This window comes from Bactrocera dorsalis, chromosome 1 (genome assembly GCF_023373825.1).
Source record: "Bactrocera dorsalis isolate Fly_Bdor chromosome 1, ASM2337382v1, whole genome shotgun sequence".
Classification (NCBI taxonomy): Eukaryota; Metazoa; Arthropoda; class Insecta; order Diptera; family Tephritidae; genus Bactrocera; species Bactrocera dorsalis.
In genome coordinates, this window is record NC_064303.1 from 10,033,316 (window position 1) to 10,052,208 (window position 18,893).

Here is an 18,893-nt window from a genome sequence, read left to right on the forward strand (position 1 = left end):
GAAAGTTATCGAGGTATGCACTGAGACCCACGGTCTATTGAAAAGGGTACAATATCTTTCTGAAGGGCTGACATAGGCCCTCTAAAGCCTATGAACTAGAGGATCATACTAGCCACAAGCCACACGGTCGACGTGTTCCCTGCTAAGATATGTGGATGCCAAGTTCTTGTTTCTGAGTCTACAAATTGCTACACAGTTTTGCCAACTTCTTGAATAAAGGCTTTGCATCGATTTAAACTTGAGGTACTGTGGATAGAATCACCGTTTCTCTTGATTTCGACCAATATACTTTGTGGTTCTTGTCTCTAAGTAGCTTTATCAATAACCGTAATTTTTGATGACCTCTTAAGTAAAGGAATTGAAGTTAGTTTAAACTTGGGGTAGTAAAGGGTGATTTTTTAAGAGCTTGATAACTTTTTAAAAAAAAAAAAACGCATAAAATTTGCAAAATCTCATCGGTTCTTTATTTGAAACGTTAGATTGGTTCATGACATTTACTTTTTGAAGATAATTTCATTTAAATGTTGACCGCGGCTGCGTCTTAGGTGGTCCATTCGGAAAGTTCAATTTTGGGCAACTTTTTCGAGCATTTCGGCCGGAATAGCCCGAATTTCTTCGGAAATGTTGTCTTCCAAAGCTGGAATAGTTGCTGGCTTATTTCTGTAGACTTTAGACTTGACGTAGCCCCACAAAAAATAGTCTAAAGGCGTTAAATCGCATGATCTTGGTGGCCAACTTACGGGTCCATTTCTTGAGATGAATTGTTGTCCGAAGTTTTCCCTCAAAATGGCCATAGAATCGCGAGCTGTGTGGCATGTAGCGCCATCTTGTTGAAACCACATGTCAACCAAGTTCAGTTCTTCCATTTTTGGCAACAAAAAGTTTGTTAGCATCGAACGATAGCGATCGCCATTCACCGTAACGTTGCGTCCAACAGCATCTTTGAAAAAATACGGTCCAATGATTCCACCAGCGTACAAACCACACCAAACAGTGCATTTTTCGGGATGCATGGGCAGTTCTTGAATGGCTTCTGGTTGCTCTTCACCCCAAATGCGGCAATTTTGCTTATTTACGTAGCCATTCAACCAGAAATGAGCCTCATCGCTGAACAAAAAAAAGCGCGAAACACATTTCGAACCGAACACTGATTTTGGTAATAAAATTCAATGATTTGCAAGCGTTGCTCGTTAGTAAGTCTATTCATGATGAAATGTCAAAGCATACTGAGCATCTTTCTCTTTGACACCATGTCTGAAATCCCACGTGATCTGTCAAATACTAATGCATGAAAATCCTAACCTCAAAAAAATCACCCGTTAGGAATATAATCACCATAGTGTTGGATTCATTCGAGACTAGGCTTTTGGGTACTTGTACTGTATCTAGTGAACGTTTCTGTAACTGTAATGGTAGTTTGCGGCTCTCCGAAATTATGCATTTTTGGTCAAACTAAACAAAAACTTTTTGGAAGCAATTCAGACAACTTGACTTGCTTAAACGAACGGGCCAATCAAAGCACAGGCAATAAGGTCATAATAGACCACTTTGCCATATAAAATTTCTTAGCATCTGGTGAAATTGATTCGGACTGACAAAAAAAAACTATACTTTCACTTGTTTTAATACAAATCCAATCAATTTTTTCATAGACTTATTCTTAGTCTCGGTTAGGATTGCCATCAGTGATTCAAGCAAATTTTGGGGGTTTTCGGTTTCAGTTGGTTTTAAGTCCGCCATTCGCTATGTTGTTGGACAGTTTCGAGGTCATATTCATAAACCTACGTCATTTTCATAGACTTATTATAAACTTTAGTTGGAATGGCCTTCAGTGCCTTAAACAAATTTGGGGTTTTTTGGTTTCATCGTATTTTCATAAATCCACGTCTCATCGCCAGTAATAATGCGTTTGATGTGTGTCGGGTTCTCAGCTACGTTGTCAAGTGTTTTTTTTTCCGTGATCTCGATGTCGTTTTTGCTAAAGATGGAGTACTTTTGGTACAAGTTTAGCATTGACACCTTTCCATACCCACAGCATTAACCGAAATGTGTTAACTCGATCAATAAGAGATGTTGAGATCCTCTGCTATCTCACTGATACCAACACGACATTTTTAAAGCACTGTTTCTTTAACTTTTTCGATCTTCACCGAAGATGGATGGACGGATCGTATGAGACATTTTTTTCAATGGCTTCTCGACCTTCACTGAATGCTTTGTGCCACTCAAATGCTTGGTAAAGTAGACCATCCAATTTCCGCATTGTTTTCAATGGTTCCGTAGCCATGATTCCATAGGAACCCAAAATATCAAGAAAACTCGTTGTTCAAATTATCCATTGTAGCAATCGCCAGACAAATTTTTCGCGTCGTAAGCAAACTGCTGACGAACACACTTATAGACATATGGAGATCATATTTCCTACGAACATAAAAAATTTGTACCAATCTAGAAAAAGAAATTTATCGATTGGTTTGCGCACACAGTTAAAATGGAATAGTCCGGGTCAAATTTGATCAGATGGTATACAAGTAATTCATGGTATTATGGTATTCTAAGAATTTTTTATTTTCAGTTAAAATGCAACAGTCCGGGTCAAATTTGATCAGCTGGTATAAAATTAATTAATAATTTTCGAAGATTTTTTAAATTTCTCAGATTAAGTTCACGACTTTGAAAATATTTTTTCTAGTTTTAACCCCAAAACAACTGTTGTTCTTCCTGAGTGTGGTAACAAAGGGTCAGGTTCAGGTTTCTCAACAATCAAACCAAGTTCATGTCGGTAAATAGGTTTAGTAACTATATTTATCAAATCATGTTGATGTTATCGTAGCGGCAGAAAACGTTTCTGAAGTAATTTGAAGTAATGCTGCTGTTTTGACAGTCCATGACCGGATAAAAATCCAGGTCTGTTCTGATTATGTGGACCCGACTGCCGAGGAGACGAATTTTTTTATTAAATCATCTTACGGTTATGTTACACGGTAAAGTAAGATTTTCAATAGTTCTTTCTTGCCTCTGAGGTCATTTTAAGTAAGAATGTAGTAAGTGTTATATTTTAGTATCTAAAATTTTCTTATTGATTTGAAACATTATACAAGGTTCAGATTAATAAAGTACCCTATTCCCTTGTTCCCTGTATAAGTATGGACTCCTATACCACCAGCATTACTTTTGCATAAGCAATTAAATCGAACACCGAGGGATTCAATATTGAATATAATGGTGGAGGACTTGAAACGAGGTGCCAGTACAGTTAGGTATACATTTTAGTCCCCAAAATCAAAATCAATTTTTTTTTTATTAATCGAGGCTCCAGGCCTGATAAAATTAAACCATAAACAAACCCCGTTTGCTTGATCAACCTAAGACTAACTACATATGCAATTTGGATCCCTTCTTTATAAGGATATACTTTAGTTAAAGATCTCTACGGTAATGAAGGTTCATATTTAGGGCAAGTATCGAATCCTTTTCGCAGTATATGCCCCAAGCGCTTTAAAATTCTTTATCATCTCACCTATTATAACCTCTTTTTCCGATTCTTGCTAGTCAATGCTGTGAGCCAAATCCAGAGAAATTCCTCAAAACTAGACACTCATTTTCAGAGTCTGAAGCTGCTACATTTCTACTGAAAAAATATATGCGAGCTAATGTCACGAGTGTCCATATTTTATGATAAATATTGTCCGGTTAACATAAATAATTTGAACGAAATAAGACCAAAATAGTAGCTGTGTCCCGTCATTGAAACGGTTATAGCAATTGGTTTTGTATGAAAATATTAATGAAAACGTTGTCTTCGTAAAGTTTATTCGGTTATGGGAGGTGTCCGGTCATAAGTACCGTCCGCAATGGAGAATTTCACTGTTTATGTAATTCAGTTGTGGTTGCACCAATTATTCTCTGATTGCAGTTCGACACATGCCCATCACATCACGCGTAAGTGTATGACTCTTCAGCTATAATTTTTTGCTACACACAAAGTTGCTTGATTCACGAGTAACACGTAGGCCTTGCAAACATTGCGCATTTTTCTTGCCTTATCAGCATTTCTCATGCAATTATTTTGCTATTTTATTCTATGACAATGAAAGACTTGTTACCGAACGCCATGCTGCTCACTAGAATTATATAATTACCTATGTTGCTTTTATTCGGGGAATGATGCGTGAGACAGTTGATTGTGCAAGAGCAATTCAAGAACAATTTTCTCGGAAATTATGCGAAAGAATTTTGAAAACTCAGCAGCTTCGAAAATGTAAACATTTACCTCCAATGAAACTCTATTTGAACTAATAATATTACTATAATAATGTTTTCTAATCCCATAGAACTTAACAAGAAGAGAAAGTAGAAAAGAGGAGTGTCTTGAGTGAGTGAAATATGTTGAATTGTACATTTAGTCGGTTTAACTGTTTTATAGAATGTTAGAAAGACATTTATTTTATCGTCTTCAAAGTAATTCCACCAGATGTAATACACTTATACAAACGAGTCCAGTCCTCAAAACTCTTTTCATAAGCACTTTTCGGGATGGCCTTCAGCTTCTTCAGCGAATTTTGAATCTTTTCGAACGACTGAAAACGGGTTCCACAGAACGGCAATTTCAGTTTGAAGAACAAAGAAAAATCACACGGAATCAAATCTGGTGAATATGGTGGTTGATCGATGGCTCGATACGATGGTGCATTTTCATCGTGAAATCCATGAATTGTTCTTCCACAATTCCCGTCGTTATCGACGGAAGTTCTCACTCAAAGGCCTCAATACGGCCAAATAAAACTCATTATTGATCATTTGACCCTCCGAAACAAACCACCTATACCTAAAACAAAGGAGCATCATCTTGATATTTGAGCGGCTTTGGCGTTGTTTTTTCCCCTGGCGACTCGTTTTTTCCCTGCACTCTGATGATTGTTGACTTGTTTGCATGTCATGTCTAAGTCATAAACCGATGTCTCATCGGCAATTATAATGCTCTCCATGAATATGAGATCGGAATTCGCATGTCCAAAGAGATCTGTTTACGATACTCTTTGTGACAAAAAATCAGCTTTATAGGAACGAGTCGAGCATTCTCGTTTCACACCAAAAATATGCACCAAAATCATTTGATCGGACACGCGAGAGATGTGAAGCTCTCTTGCCATCTCAGCAACATTTGCCTGGCACAAACACCATATCCTTAATTTTTTTTTAATATTTTCATCAGTTGAAGAGGTCGAAAGTCGTCCAGAACGAGGCATGCCTTCAACGATCTCTCGAAAAATTCTTTTCTTCTTATCGTTCTTTTATGCACTCCCTCTCGCTAAGATCTGTGGATGTTTTAAATCGTTAAACTGAAGTTTTACACGGATGTAACCAACTTCATACAGTCTTTATGCCACACGAAACTTAAACATTGTCCCAGTCCGATACTAAATAAAAATCTAGAACGTCAATGTTCACCCTTAACGATAATCAAGACATGGATGGATCTCGAGAAAGAGGTATTAGTAGAGTTTCATTGATCAGATTCAATCGCGATATAGTTACTCCTCTTAAAGAAGTTGATGAGTACCCAAACACAAAGAACCGCTGAATCGAAACCAAATCGATCCATTTATAAAGTGATCACTGGTGATGAAAAGTGGACCATTTAGGACTAAGTCAAGTGAAAACAGTCTTGGTCGAATCGCGGTGAGACGAGCTAAATGATGGTTAAGCCAGGATTGATGGTCACAATGGTTTTTTCGTGTGTTGGGATTAGCAAGAAAGCATCTACTATGCTCCACTCTCCTACGGCCAAACTCTTAACCTGTGAACAATTGATTTGTCTGAAGGAACAAATCTTTCAGAATCAGCCAGATTTTACCAGTAGGAGAGAAATTGAAATGTTTCTATGCATCCACCATGTAAGTCCGGACCTGGCTCCAAGTGATTACCGAAAAGAAAAGATGTTTATCGAACCAATCTAGTTTATGGAAAACAATACCTCGACATCGGTGAAAAAAATCCAAGAAATTTTGTTGTATTTACAGAATCCTCGTCCGTGACAAACCCTAAAAGATTTTGTGGTTTTCAAGCAATAAGTATTTATGTGACTTATGTAAAACTTAATTTTGTTCCAAAACGCTTGAGACTTGATTGGTAGGATTTAGAACACTTGAAGATCCCAACTAATTTTTCTAGACAGTGTAAAACAAACAAACAGTTCAAAGCTTCCATGATTTATGACTTCTTCTGGAGTAACTGGAACGTGGCTGAAAAGAGAAACATAATTACTAAAACTCCTTTCAAGGCATTTTCTTTAGACTATCGAAAGAACTTTGCGGAGAACTTAACTTGATTTAGGTAGAAATTGTACGGTGGCCATGTGGCCATGAATCCAAGACAATTAATGTAGGGTATTCTACAAAGGTTTTTGTAATCGAAGATTCAATGAGACATGAATCACTGAATCATCATTAGATACTTCTTATCTTAATGGAGCTAAAAATCCATTCTGATTGACTTAGCATAAATTCGGAAGGGAGTTTGGTAATGTATGTGTAACCAAGTCAGGAACCTTGGTAGAATCCATCTTCTCTATTAAGGTTTCATGGTCATCGCCTTTAAAGGTTTCCAGATCTGAACCATATTGACAAGAGGAATCTTGGAAGGATCCTGCACTCTCTATTGAGGGTATGTAGTCGTTCCCTTTACAAGAACTCAGATCTCAAATCTATTGGTACTAAGAACCTTGGTAGAATCCTTCCGAAGAATTGAGGTGTTATGATCATCGCCTTTAAAGGGTTTCAGATCTGAACCCTACGTAACTAGTCGTTCTTTTTAAAAGACCTCACGTCTCAAATCTCTTCATACTAGCAGCCTTGTTAGGTGCCTTCGTTCTCTATTGAGGTTATATTATATATTCGTTCCCTTTAAAAGGCTCCAGGTCACAATTCTCATACTATTAGGAACTTTAGATGGATCTCTCGTCCTCCAATTACATTTTTATGTTGAAATCTTTAATAATCTGTACCCTCTCGGCGCTAAAGCAGTGGCACTTCAAGATAAGTAGCTTCTATTTCTGGTCTACCGCCCAGCCCACTTGACAACCAGACACAGATACATATATTCATATTTATCTCGAGTACACAGAGGCATCCACTTAGATGTTATTACATAAGTGGGCTCCAACATTCGTCTCTCATGCTGTCGCTGCCGTTGTCATCTATGTTGTTGATTAAATGTTGCATGCAACATCTACCATTTAATTACCCACATTTAATTGCCACCATTGGAAATGAGAAATGTACACATGTATGTATGTATGTATATATATGGAAGAGTGCATGCAACTTGAATCATATCTAGCTAAGTTGGCTGGAAATAAAATGTTGCCTGTCATAATTTTCCAGTCACCGCATGCGATTTTTTTCCGCACTTTTGCGCATCTTTGTCGTACAGTGTTGCATTGGTTGTTGCAACATTTGTTTGTGCGACTGTGATTTTGTTTTTGTTTGTGTGGCATCCGTTGCATTTGCCGCGCCACCGGCCTGTCCGTCATAGTTGACGCTTCCGTTGTTTGCTCCATTTTCAGACGAGTTTCTGCGGTCTGTCGGTTCATTATTTTCATAATTTTTCTCGCACAGCTCTCTTGGGATTATGCTGTGCGTTCTACGTGGAGACATACATATGTATGTATATTTATATAATATGTATGTATGTAGTTATGTGGACAAAAGTAAAAATTGAATCACTGCATAAAAATGATGATAATGTTACCCAGCTTTTACGTGCGTCGGCTTGTTGATCGTCGTTCGTTAGTTGTGCAAGTTTATGGCATAAATGTCACGTGCATTACGTGTGCAGTTATTAAGTTCTTCTTCGCACCACGACTGCGTGTTTAAGTTTAAGTTAAAGAAACTAAAATAAACTTTGAAGATAAAAAATTGGCTTGGACCGAAGCCACTTCGGAACCATACTACATTTTAAAACTGTTAAAAACTTTTTAAAGTTCGACGAAAAGCTTTTTAGACCTTTTTGATATCAGATAGTCTTGCCAATGCGGGACAAGTGCTTAAGAGATGCTCCATTGTTTCCCTGGTATCCTGCTCTAGATATTTCCTGCTGTTTTCCCTATATGACAGCTCCGTCCTGCGAGCGTGTGTTGTTTCCAGACAGTAACGAGTTACTTTTCCTATCATATGCTTACAGTCTCTTCTATCGAGTGCCAATTGGAATTTTATGTACTTCCGATCTACCGTTTTGCACATGACTTTAAAGGTTTTGCACTCAGGTAGCTCGTTCCATCGGGTTTTGATTTTCTTGACCATGTTTTTGTCGAGATCATCATATAGACAATGCATGAGTTTCCCAATGTTCATTAAACCAAATTTCGTCATTGGAATATAAGGTTCTGAGCTACTTTGTCAAGCATTTCATTTGTGACTTCTACTCGCCGTAGTTTTTGGAAAAATATGAGATCTTTTAGCACAATTCTAACATTGACACACTTCATACGCAAAACATTAACCAAAATGTCTTGGACCGTCTATAAAATTATGTTGAGATCTGCTTTTATCTCCCTTTTGCCAACGCTTTATTTTCAAGCACTAATTCTCTAAAAAAAAAATGCTATCGATTCAATCCGAGTCAATTTTGATCAGTATACAAACCCAAAAATGAATTTAATTTCCGGTACTACAATTAAAATCTGATCTCTAAACAACACGATTACGATTACTGATTTTCTTTCTAATGACCTTTTTGGTACCACCGTCCTCTCGCTTCTTACAGTAATGTATTGAGGGCCACTACCCAAGAATGAGTCGATTTGTTGGTTTTCTGAACCATTTTGAAAGAAACCACATATTGACTTGAATTTGGATCTCAGACTTTATGCCGAAGTCTGTATGAACTGAACGTACTGAAAGTAAAATTTGCGAATTTTACAAAATGTTCCATTTGACTTCTCGACGGTAAGGATTGCTAGCTAACCCCATGAAAAAAAAACCAACTTGAAGGCCACTTTTGCATGTCTTTACTCATTTTAGCTGTATCCATGACTTTTATTTTCAATTCGGAATTTTTTCTCTTCTTCTACATACATACCAACAATTTAAGCTAGACTTTGCAGACATGACACAGAACAAAATTTTATAACCTTGAAAATATTGAGCCGCTAATTAATGTCTAAAACTCGACTATAATCGCGTAAGCGGTGTCTACGATAACAATGAGGAAGAAGTAATGTGTAAAGATTATCGCTACCGAGCGACCTTAGCAGCATAAAACGGTTATACCAAACTAGAAAGGGATCAAGACAAATAGCAGTCACGTCAGGAGCAGCACAAGCATCCATTCTTAGCACGGAATTGTGGAATATCAGCTACGATGCCATATTAAAAATCGAAATACTAGACGAATCGTACTTAACTTGCTACGCGAACAACATTGCAGCAGTAATCACATCAAAATACACAGAAGAAGCGCGAAGCTAGCTTAATCAGGTCATGATACGGACGCAAGGATATCTCCACTCATACAAACTTCAGCTCGCAACGGAAAAAACAGAGCTACTACTGCTAACAAATAAGCACACACTCCTCGAAATAACTATGCAAACGACTATGGATATTCTTCGGACCCAAAAAGCAGTAAACTACCTAGGCGTAATTAATGGCCAACATAGGTGGCCCCAGCCAAGAAAAGAGAAAACTCCTAATATCGATGACAATCAGCGTCTTATTATACGGAGCTGAGATCTGGGCAGACGTGCTTAAAACGGAAAACCGGCGTAAGGTACATTAGCAGAGTGCACCGCCCCGCAGCTCTCAAAGTTGCATCATAAATACATCATATAAACTAGCGACTTTTACACAACTTAACTGTTATCCAGTCACGGATACTTCAAAAAGTACCTTCACAGCATAGAAAAAGTCGAAGAGCCGCCATGCCTATACAACGACGCGACATTCGGATCGTTGTTTTCCAACTCGATGAGGAAAACGACTGAAACGATCGACAAGAAAATTTCACAGGATTTTTTAGATATGTTTGTCAAGTAATCATCGAATTTTTTTTATTATTTCAACTTTTTGGCAGTCTGAAGTGTACATTTTTTTGAAAAAATTCTGGGAAGCCATCATTGCGGCAAAAATTAAAATTTTAACGGTTCTTCGATAATTATATATATTGAGATATCGATCTGAAATCTAACCGGCGATGTCGGATTACTATAGCATATAACTGCCACACACACTTACATATGTATCAGAAACAATTCCTTGTATGGAAAATTTTTTTGTATACAAGAGACAAGAAATCTTCACTAAATTTTGGATGAAATATTGCTCAAAAAACTGTTCATTATGGATCTCTAACAGGTGAAGCTTTAGATAAAAGTATATATTAAATATGTTTACATAACTGAAGAACATATGTACCCAAGGGTTCTCTTAACAAAATTAACCCACACAATTGCACCTTCTATAGCACTTCAAATTTAATTGCCAACAACAACTTCACAATGAAATTTGAAACGCAACAATGACGCACGCCAGCAAACTAAACGATTTCGTAGCGTACCACCCTCCGCTTCGCCACCTTCCTAAGCGTTTTCTGCACAACACAGCATTTAGTTGTTTAAAGTTCATTGAATGCGGCGACGACGACGACGACGGCGACACTTTTACGTCAACAATAAACAACGGATTTTGCCACGTAAATGACGTTTAAACATGCTAAAGTGCTGTAAAAACAAAAACATATGACAACAACAAAAATAAATGCATTTCATGCGAGCATACGTAGGTGCAGCACAATCAAAAAACATTTACAAGAGCAAAAACAAAACAAAAAACAAAGAAAACATAAGAAAAAACAACAAAAAATACATAAAAACAACAAGAAAATACATGAAAACAACTACAAAATACAATAATAACAACAATGCTTACGCTCAAGCGCACTCATTTGCACAAAACTCACTTTAAGCAAATTCATTCTTTAGCTTTTTGCTTGACAAAAGTAATACAACGCTTGAACGCCTCAAAGTAGACAAGGCGTGAGAGCGGCAGTTGCACTGGTAGGCAACGTTAGAGCGGAGGAGAGGACTGACTGCCTGACTAGATGACTGAAAGAATGCTAGGATGCAAGCAGACAACGGAAAAACACCAACAAAAGCTGGGATATAACGGCAGGCGAAAGAGAAATGTACGCGGCGCCTAAAAGTAGACTACAAAACTGTTGGCAGCATTTTTACGGCCTTTCACTGCTCCACAGGCATTTGCATATACAAACATACATACATCCACACATTATATACATATATACAAATATATATACATACATAAAAACATACATACATACATTTATGTACATATATAACTATGTATATGACGTCGGCGTTAACGCAGCATAGTAGTCAGTCAATCAGTAAAGCAATCGGCACACATACAGACAAAGCATATACCAGCCAGCGTACAGCCTGAGGTGTCATTTGGCCGGAGCTATAAAACTGTAAAGCAGCGTCAAAATTCCGTTTGCCGTGAGTGCAAATGCATCGTGGCAACTGCATGCCGTGTAAGCTATGGTAGGGTGGTGGGTAGGCAGCTCGCTTTCGAGGACAACAGGAGTCAAAAGTTCAGTGGATTTTGCTCGTCATTTTGAACACGCGATGTGTTTTTTGTTGCTTTTAGACGTCATTTACATCCCTTAAGATGATTTTATTGTTGTTTTTGTATTTTTTTGTAATTTTTGCATTTTTTCTTGTTGTTGTAATTTTAGTAATTTTTGTTATTATTGTAATTTTTGTTGTTATTGTAATTTTAGTTGTTATTGTAATTTTTTGTTGTTATTGTAATTTTCGATTTTTTTTTTGTTTTTTTTTATGGTGTGATAATGTGCTGTGAAGGGTTAACGTTATTGTTGTTGCTGGGAGTTTTTAATCAATATATTTATTTGCGTAATATTCTTAATACTAACCTGCTCAGGTTGTCTGATTCTCCAAAGTTTGCTGGAGGATTATTGATAATTATTATACTTTGCATTCAAATTGCATAATTTATTATTTTTTATTAATTTATCGACACTTATCCTTACTCACTTCTCCTCAAAAATATTTGCCTTAAGCTTATTTTCTTCATAATCTTATACAAATACACCAGATGCTTGCATTTTTTAGATATCTCACTTCACTGCATTGAATAATACATTTTAACGGTGTTTTTTTTAATTAACTTTTATTTTAAAAATAAATAAACACTGAATTTTTGCTTGCAGACTACATTGACTGCTAAGCACAACTGCTCGCCGCAGTGCCTAAAAGTAGACATCATCTTAAGTGACAGTTGAAGTAGCGTTGCCAAACTGTGCTTTTTATGTTAGCGGAAAATACAATATTTAAAAAAATAAATAATATTTAATAAATCTTATATAATAAATATTTTAAATACATTATAAATAATTATTATTTAGAAAAAAATTTATGTTTAAATTTAATTATCAAAAAAACTTAAATAAACATATTGTCGAAAATAGATTCAATTGAATTGATTATATGGGCATTGAGTTTTTCTCGTTGTTTTAGCTTTTGTTTACCTTGTATATAGCTTTTATAATAATTTTAACGTATATTTTATTACTATAACAACATAAATACATATATATTTTCGTATTATTATACATTCCATTTACTCCAAAATTTCAATATTCATACTTCACCCATGGCAACATCGCGCCACAAAACGCCAACCAACTTCGCAACTGTCAGCGCAGCCAACTAAAAATTTTCACCTTCTCTTTCTTTCTTTTTCTGCCTCCATTGACGAGTGTCAGCGAATTTATATTTTTCACTAAATGTAAGCAATAAATGCGAAATAATTTGCAAATTTATATTTAAAATTTGTGTTAAAGTGTTTACTAAGCATTTGTGTATTTATTTGCAGTAGCAAAAATGGAGAACGACGCCGGCGAGTCTGTTGATTTGTACTGCCCAAGGAAATGGTATGTGAACACGTGTTTGCGCAGCTCTATTGGAGCACCACTTGCTTTTCGCAGCCCGCTAATAAGCAATTTTTATAATAATGTGTCGTTTTACAGCTCTGCTTCCAACAGAATCATCCACGCTAAGGATCATGCTTCAGTGCAATTGAACATTGTTGATGTTGACCCCGAAACCGGCCGCATGACTGTTGGCTCAAAGACCTACGCTATCTGCGGTGAGATCCGTCGTATGGGCGAATCTGATGATTGTATTGTGCGTCTGGCCAAGAAAGACGGTTTGATTACCAAGTGAGTGTGCTGAATGCGTGGCGTGCAAGCAAAATTTACTGATCGTGTGATATATTTATTTTTGCAGGGCTTTCTAAATGTAGTTGATACAATAAAGTTGCAGATTTTAACTGAAAAATTTGTGTTTTAATCATAATGGATTTAATTTTTTAAGAGACTAGTGGGCGTTTTGAGAATTGCTTCAGCATACAAAGTTTAGTTGGAAAGCTATCCTATCAAATTTTTGAAACAAGATTTTATCAAACAATTAAGATTTACTTGCAACCCTGTTGTTACAAACGAGTCTCGAAAATGCAACCCTGCGCCTTTGCGATTCTGATTGGAAACGAATGACAATTCGTCATAGAAAAACGCAAAAGAAAAGGTGCAATGATTTTCATTGAATGAAAATTCCTCGGCGATGCATATTCGGTGAATGCACGGAGTTTTTCGCCGTCGGCTGCAATTAAACAAAAGAAATTAAAAATACTTCAGAAAAAAAGAAGAAGGCAAGAAATGTTGTAAGCGTTTGTGAGATGTCATAATACAATAATAACGAATTGTTTGTGCGCGAGTGAAGTTGAGAAAAATCGTTTGTGTATTTTGGTGCAGTGCGAAAGTAAAAAAATTAGAATTAGAAACGCTAAAAGCTAACAAAGGCGAATAGCGTATAATAAATTGTCTCAACAAGTAATATAATAGATTTTGTTATTATTAATAGAATTGGAATAATTAATATAACGAAACATAGTGCATATTTAGCAACAATAAATAAGTAAAAACATCAACGTAGCGCTCCTGTGCAAAAAATCGCACCCAAGGCCACTTTGCCCAAAATAGATACATGCAAGTGCATCCAATTGGCTGATTGTGCGTGGTCGCTATTGTTTAAAGCGTTACGTGACACAAAAAATATATTTACATACATATGTCAATAAATATTTTAGAATTATAACAAAAATTTGCTGCAAATACATTTTGCAAAAGTTGTGTAAGTGCGTTTATTCATCTTTGCCACAAGAGTCTTCATTCATTATATGAAAAACACAACAAACATCGTCGCACGGGCGTACATTAACTGTCCAGTTCATGCAAACGGATTTGTTTAGGATTTTTATCTACATTTATCATTTACATTTGCTTGTTCCCACAGTATTATAAGGTAATTTCATTTTACATATCTATGGATGTTATGTTTTTTATGTCAATTCGTGTTTTTATTTGTTTAAGTACACATGCTTATCATATTTTATTTATAGCTCATAAAGCCATTCGTGTCAGCAGTATAATTACAAATATTGAGGTCCTATGTTCCATCTAGGCTATAGAGAAAATATATGTTATCTAAACCTTTTCAAAAAACAGCTGTTATGCTGCGAAATATTAAATATATTATATTTTTATTGCAGAATATGTCACGTCATAATGACTGCATTGCACAAGTTTATTAAATGATGATACGGCTAAAAGCTTTAATCTCTTTCGGGTTTCCTAATTAAACCTGTTGTATCTATGATTCATAAGACAAATTATTAGGTCTTTTTGTTATACATATACATATTTACATAAGAAAACAACTTATATTTAGCTATCGGGTAGTAACTTTTCGAAGAAAATTTTGTTGCAGTTATTTACCGGGACGTAGCTGACAGAATGTTATAACCCAAATTTGAAAAATTCAAGCGATCATCGATTACGATATTCAAATTTACTTTGAAAATGGTTTTGAGGAAGTTTGACCATTAAGATTGCTTTATTCAAGGTAGTAGACAAAATATATACCTTTCAAATTTTATTTAAGCATTAATTGTACTAAAGTCATATATGTAAATACATGCAAATATACATAAGTATTTCTGTACTTCATATAAACTTTTCATAGCTTCTAATGCTTTACTTTTGCTTAACGTTGAACTATTTTTTTCCTCCCAAAAACCAACTTTGCGTGCACGAACCAAGAAAAAAATAACAACTCAAACCAGTTTAAGCCGTCTAGTTTCTTACATTTGCACTGGAGGTTCAAAATTTATTATTTCTACGGTTGAAGTATAATTGAAAAAGTTTGCTCATTAAAAGAGAAGCAAAAAATTGCACAAAGAAATCTACAAGAAACAGAAACAAAAAATATAATAAAAAATATTTCTGCAAATTCAAACGTCTATAAGTAAATACATGTCTGCTTATGTTTTAGAAAGTAAAACAAAAATAATAATCAGCGAACTAAGCATTTTGCAAACCAAAAGTTGGTTTAGGTTGTGCGATTTTTTTTCCATTTTCTCACTTACGCGAAGCGAAGACGTGATAAATAAATAAATAACAAAAAATTCGCGACACATGTTAGTGACGGCAGCGCTGCTTTCTAAGTACACTTGCACCGAGTTTGCACCCGAAAGCACTTAAAGTGAGCAATGACTACCAAACAAACGGGTGCTAGTGCACTTGAATGTGTTTATCAAAGATATATATCTACATACATACATATATAAAATGAACAATTTTGTAAGCTTGCGGGATGTTGTTTGTGTTTGCTCTTACGAATTTCCAGATATAAATTTACGGGAATATTTATTTATATAAAAGTGCATACATATCTATTATTTATTTGGCGAAGAAATATGGAGATAAGCGATCATGTGCTTTACAGTCTCCTAATGCTTTGGAAGATTCATTGCATTTTAGTATTATTATTTTTTTTTTGTTATGATGGCATATTAATTGCTGTTGTGTAGGCCAAATTCACATTTGCTTCAACTGATGAGTCAGGGAAGTAGATTCTTGTGAAGCCAAATGTTCTTCCGAAAAGTGATCAGGTGCGGTCTCAGTGGCTCTTAAAAATAATAATTGACTCATAATCCTTTTAATAGTCTAAATACTTATATTTTCAATAGGTGCTTCTGGAATCAAAAAGAATCAGCGAAATATAAACAATTTACAGGGTTGCAAGTTTTCGAATTAAAAAGATTTGGGTTAAAAATATAAATTTCTATATTTTTAATTTCTTTATTATTCGATTTTGTATTTGAAAATTTAATTTAGACTTAAATTAGACTTTTCTTAGTGTTTTTTGTCTTAATTTTAATAAATTTGTGGTAATTAAAAATTTATTTTTAGTTTTTCAATTTGGGGTTAGAAATTTGCAAATTTTTTTATAAAGTTTGAATGCACATTTTTTTTTTACTTTCAATCCGATAAAATTTTTACCACAAATATTTTTAGTAGCATTATTTGTGGTTTTTATTCATGCATCGTGGTTTGCTTGACGAGTGCAACTGTACTTGCGACGTAACACTTCGCAAGATTTGTGTATTTATAAATTTGAATACCTCATACATATGTACATATGGACTTATATATATAAACTTATATAGTACGTATGAAATATGACAGTTTTATTGAAGCTCTAAGTCCATATATACTTGAGTTCCCGCTTGATTAATTCAATGCTGGTGTTACTTGTTTGGAACACTATGTATCAAAAGGATTGTTCCGCCCCTTAATTAAATAAATAAACAAATCGAGATTACATTCGCATATATTTATACATACATATATATATTGTATGTATATAAATTAATGATCAGGACATCTATAGGATGTACATAGCTGTCATACAAACCAAACGGACGGATCAAAATGAAGTTCTTTTATGGAAAACTTTTTTATTTGGCAAGATATCTTCAAGAAATTAGGCATAGATATTTGCCTAAGGTAATGACGCAATCTTCGAATATATTGTTCAGATCGGCTATAGCGTATAGCTGTCATACAAACTGATCGATCGCAATCAAGATAAAAACCGTTTTATACCCTTTTATGCTATATGAAATACAACTGTTGAGAGTTATAGCTTCACTCCATCCGAAGCTGATATTTTTTCTTGTTTTTGTTTTTAAAGGAGGTTTGTTACAGAGTGTTCATATAAACACGATATAAATATATAATAAATGTAAGTATGTGTGAAACCGCGAATAAATTTATATCTGCATATGACGCCGCTGAAAGGAATGGCAGTAAGAACAACTACAATGGGGCTTATAAATAAGTATATTTTTCTTCATATGAAATTATTCCCAGCAGGAAGCAAACGAAGAAATTAATGCACATGACTAAATAAGCATTTACATATTTGTATACATATGTATATGTGTTCATATGTATGCGTGTATAAATTTGCATAAAGTGTGCAATGCAATGCAAAAATTTAGCCCATTTGTCCACAAGTGCATAAACTGCGTGCATACATACATGCATGGCTTGGCTGTACATATAGGGATATGAGGACACTACTTGTAGGAATACAGACGTGAGATGAATTTATGCATACATGTGATTAGTTCTGTAATATTTATTTTAGTTTTAAAATTTTAATTTCTCTGCTCATTCTTCTTTTTGTGGCAGCAGGAAACAGCACTGAAGTAATTTGAAGAAAGACTGCCGAGTTGACAGTACTTGGACGGACAAAAATCCGGCTTCGTGTCGATTATATACATAGAAACGACGACGACGGGAAAACATATCAACTTATTTCTATTGAGTTGTCGAAAAAATATTTTGACTTTCTCTCCTCGTTGTATCGAATGTTGCACAATACAAACACCTTTTATTTTTAAAGGAGGCTTCCTTAATATTATTAGAACTGAGAGCGTATCAAGCTTTCTTTACTATTTTCTTCTTTCTAATTTCATATATGGTTGTTGTGAATGTACAAAACATTTAAAACATAGTTTTGCTAAGGTCTCAGTTGGCCGCGTGCCTGAATGTAAATCTCATGTAGATTGGACTCTTTTAATAAATTTAAAATATATATTTTCCAGCCGGTTTCACAAACCTAATTTAAGTGAAAAATAATTAACGTCAGTTTCGCCATTTGATTAAATTTTTACTTAAATGGCCATGCTTTGCCATTTAAATATTATTTAAGTATACAGTCATATGCAACTGTGTTTACATTTTGCTATCAGCTGTTTTGACAAATAAATACAATTTATTTGTTTACATAAATCAGCTGTTACTCTTACTAACATCCCTGGCTTATAATTTTTGGGCCGCCAAATGTGAATTATGGTGAAACGCAGAAAACTTAAGTCCGAAGGTAACTAAAAATTAAAATTAAATTTAACTTAATTTTCAATTAAAAGTTTTCGTCAAAGCGGCTGTTCGAGTATACAAGCCTGTTTTATACAAAAATAATGTTTCATACCTTTCAGGAGGCTTACATTAGAAATAGTTCAAATAAATAAAAAAACCAAATTTAATTTTTCGTTTGATTGAATATGTTTCACTATAAAATTTTATGCCGTTTAAAATTTCGTATTTGGTCTTATACTTTATTATATAATTATACCTTTCATGCATACAAACAATACAGTAAAATATAATTGGCCGAAAAATATATGCAACGGCTGTCATATGCGCAAATTCAGTCTGTTGACGCTATTGTGCTATTCTAAATAAAGAATTTTTGTCTTGCTGAAATTTCTAGTGAAACTTTAATTGCATTTAATGATGGCTATAAGGAAATTGTGCAATGCTATTGAAATAAAAGTAAAAACATGGCATATTGTGCATTGTTTATTGTATACTATAGAATCTAGACGACTGGAATATTTTCGCTTTTCACTAAAGGTAAAATTTTTATATAAATTTTTAAT

General features: G+C 34.9%; 3 protein-coding genes across 6 annotated transcripts in view; 2 read left to right on the forward strand and 1 right to left on the reverse strand.

Moving 5' to 3' along the window:
- LOC105223486 (ankyrin repeat domain-containing protein 29) overlaps positions 1 to 12,276 on the reverse strand; it is a 52,251-nt gene extending 39,975 nt beyond the window's left edge. The window contains exon 1 of one of the 2 annotated variants that reach the window (XM_049448614.1): positions 12,077 to 12,276. The gene's annotated coding sequence lies outside the window, so the exon portion shown is untranslated. Of the gene's footprint in view, positions 1 to 11,955 lie in introns of both variants that reach the window. The other variant, XM_049448620.1, reaches the window with a different exon arrangement.
- A 457-nt stretch (positions 12,277 to 12,733) lies between these two features.
- Positions 12,734 to 13,375, forward strand: LOC105223484 (40S ribosomal protein S21). The gene is made up of 4 exons (XM_011201221.4): positions 12,734 to 12,830; positions 12,918 to 12,975; positions 13,072 to 13,263; positions 13,331 to 13,375. Exons 2-4 carry the CDS (start codon positions 12,926 to 12,928, stop codon positions 13,338 to 13,340), a joined length of 252 nt encoding a protein of 83 aa, XP_011199523.1. The 5' UTR covers positions 12,734 to 12,830; positions 12,918 to 12,925; the 3' UTR covers positions 13,341 to 13,375.
- A 222-nt stretch (positions 13,376 to 13,597) lies between these two features.
- Positions 13,598 to 18,893, forward strand: part of LOC105222149 (uncharacterized) — a 63,740-nt gene continuing 58,444 nt past the window's right edge. For 2 of the 3 annotated variants that reach the window (XM_049453388.1, XM_049453331.1), the window contains exon 1: positions 13,598 to 14,404. The gene's annotated coding sequence lies outside the window, so the exon portion shown is untranslated. The remainder of the gene's footprint in view (positions 14,405 to 18,893) is intronic. The other variant, XM_049453490.1, reaches the window with a different exon arrangement.

Bases quoted from the DNA above. Each gene is read 5' to 3' on its own strand.
- LOC105223484 (XM_011201221.4), top strand. From the start codon at position 12,926: ATGGAGAACGACGCCGGCGAGTCTGTTGATTTGTACTGCCCAAGGAAA. The intron at 12,976-13,071 runs GTATGTGAACAC...GTCGTTTTACAG, and splicing joins TTGTACTGCCCAAGGAAATG to CTCTGCTTCCAACAGAATCA.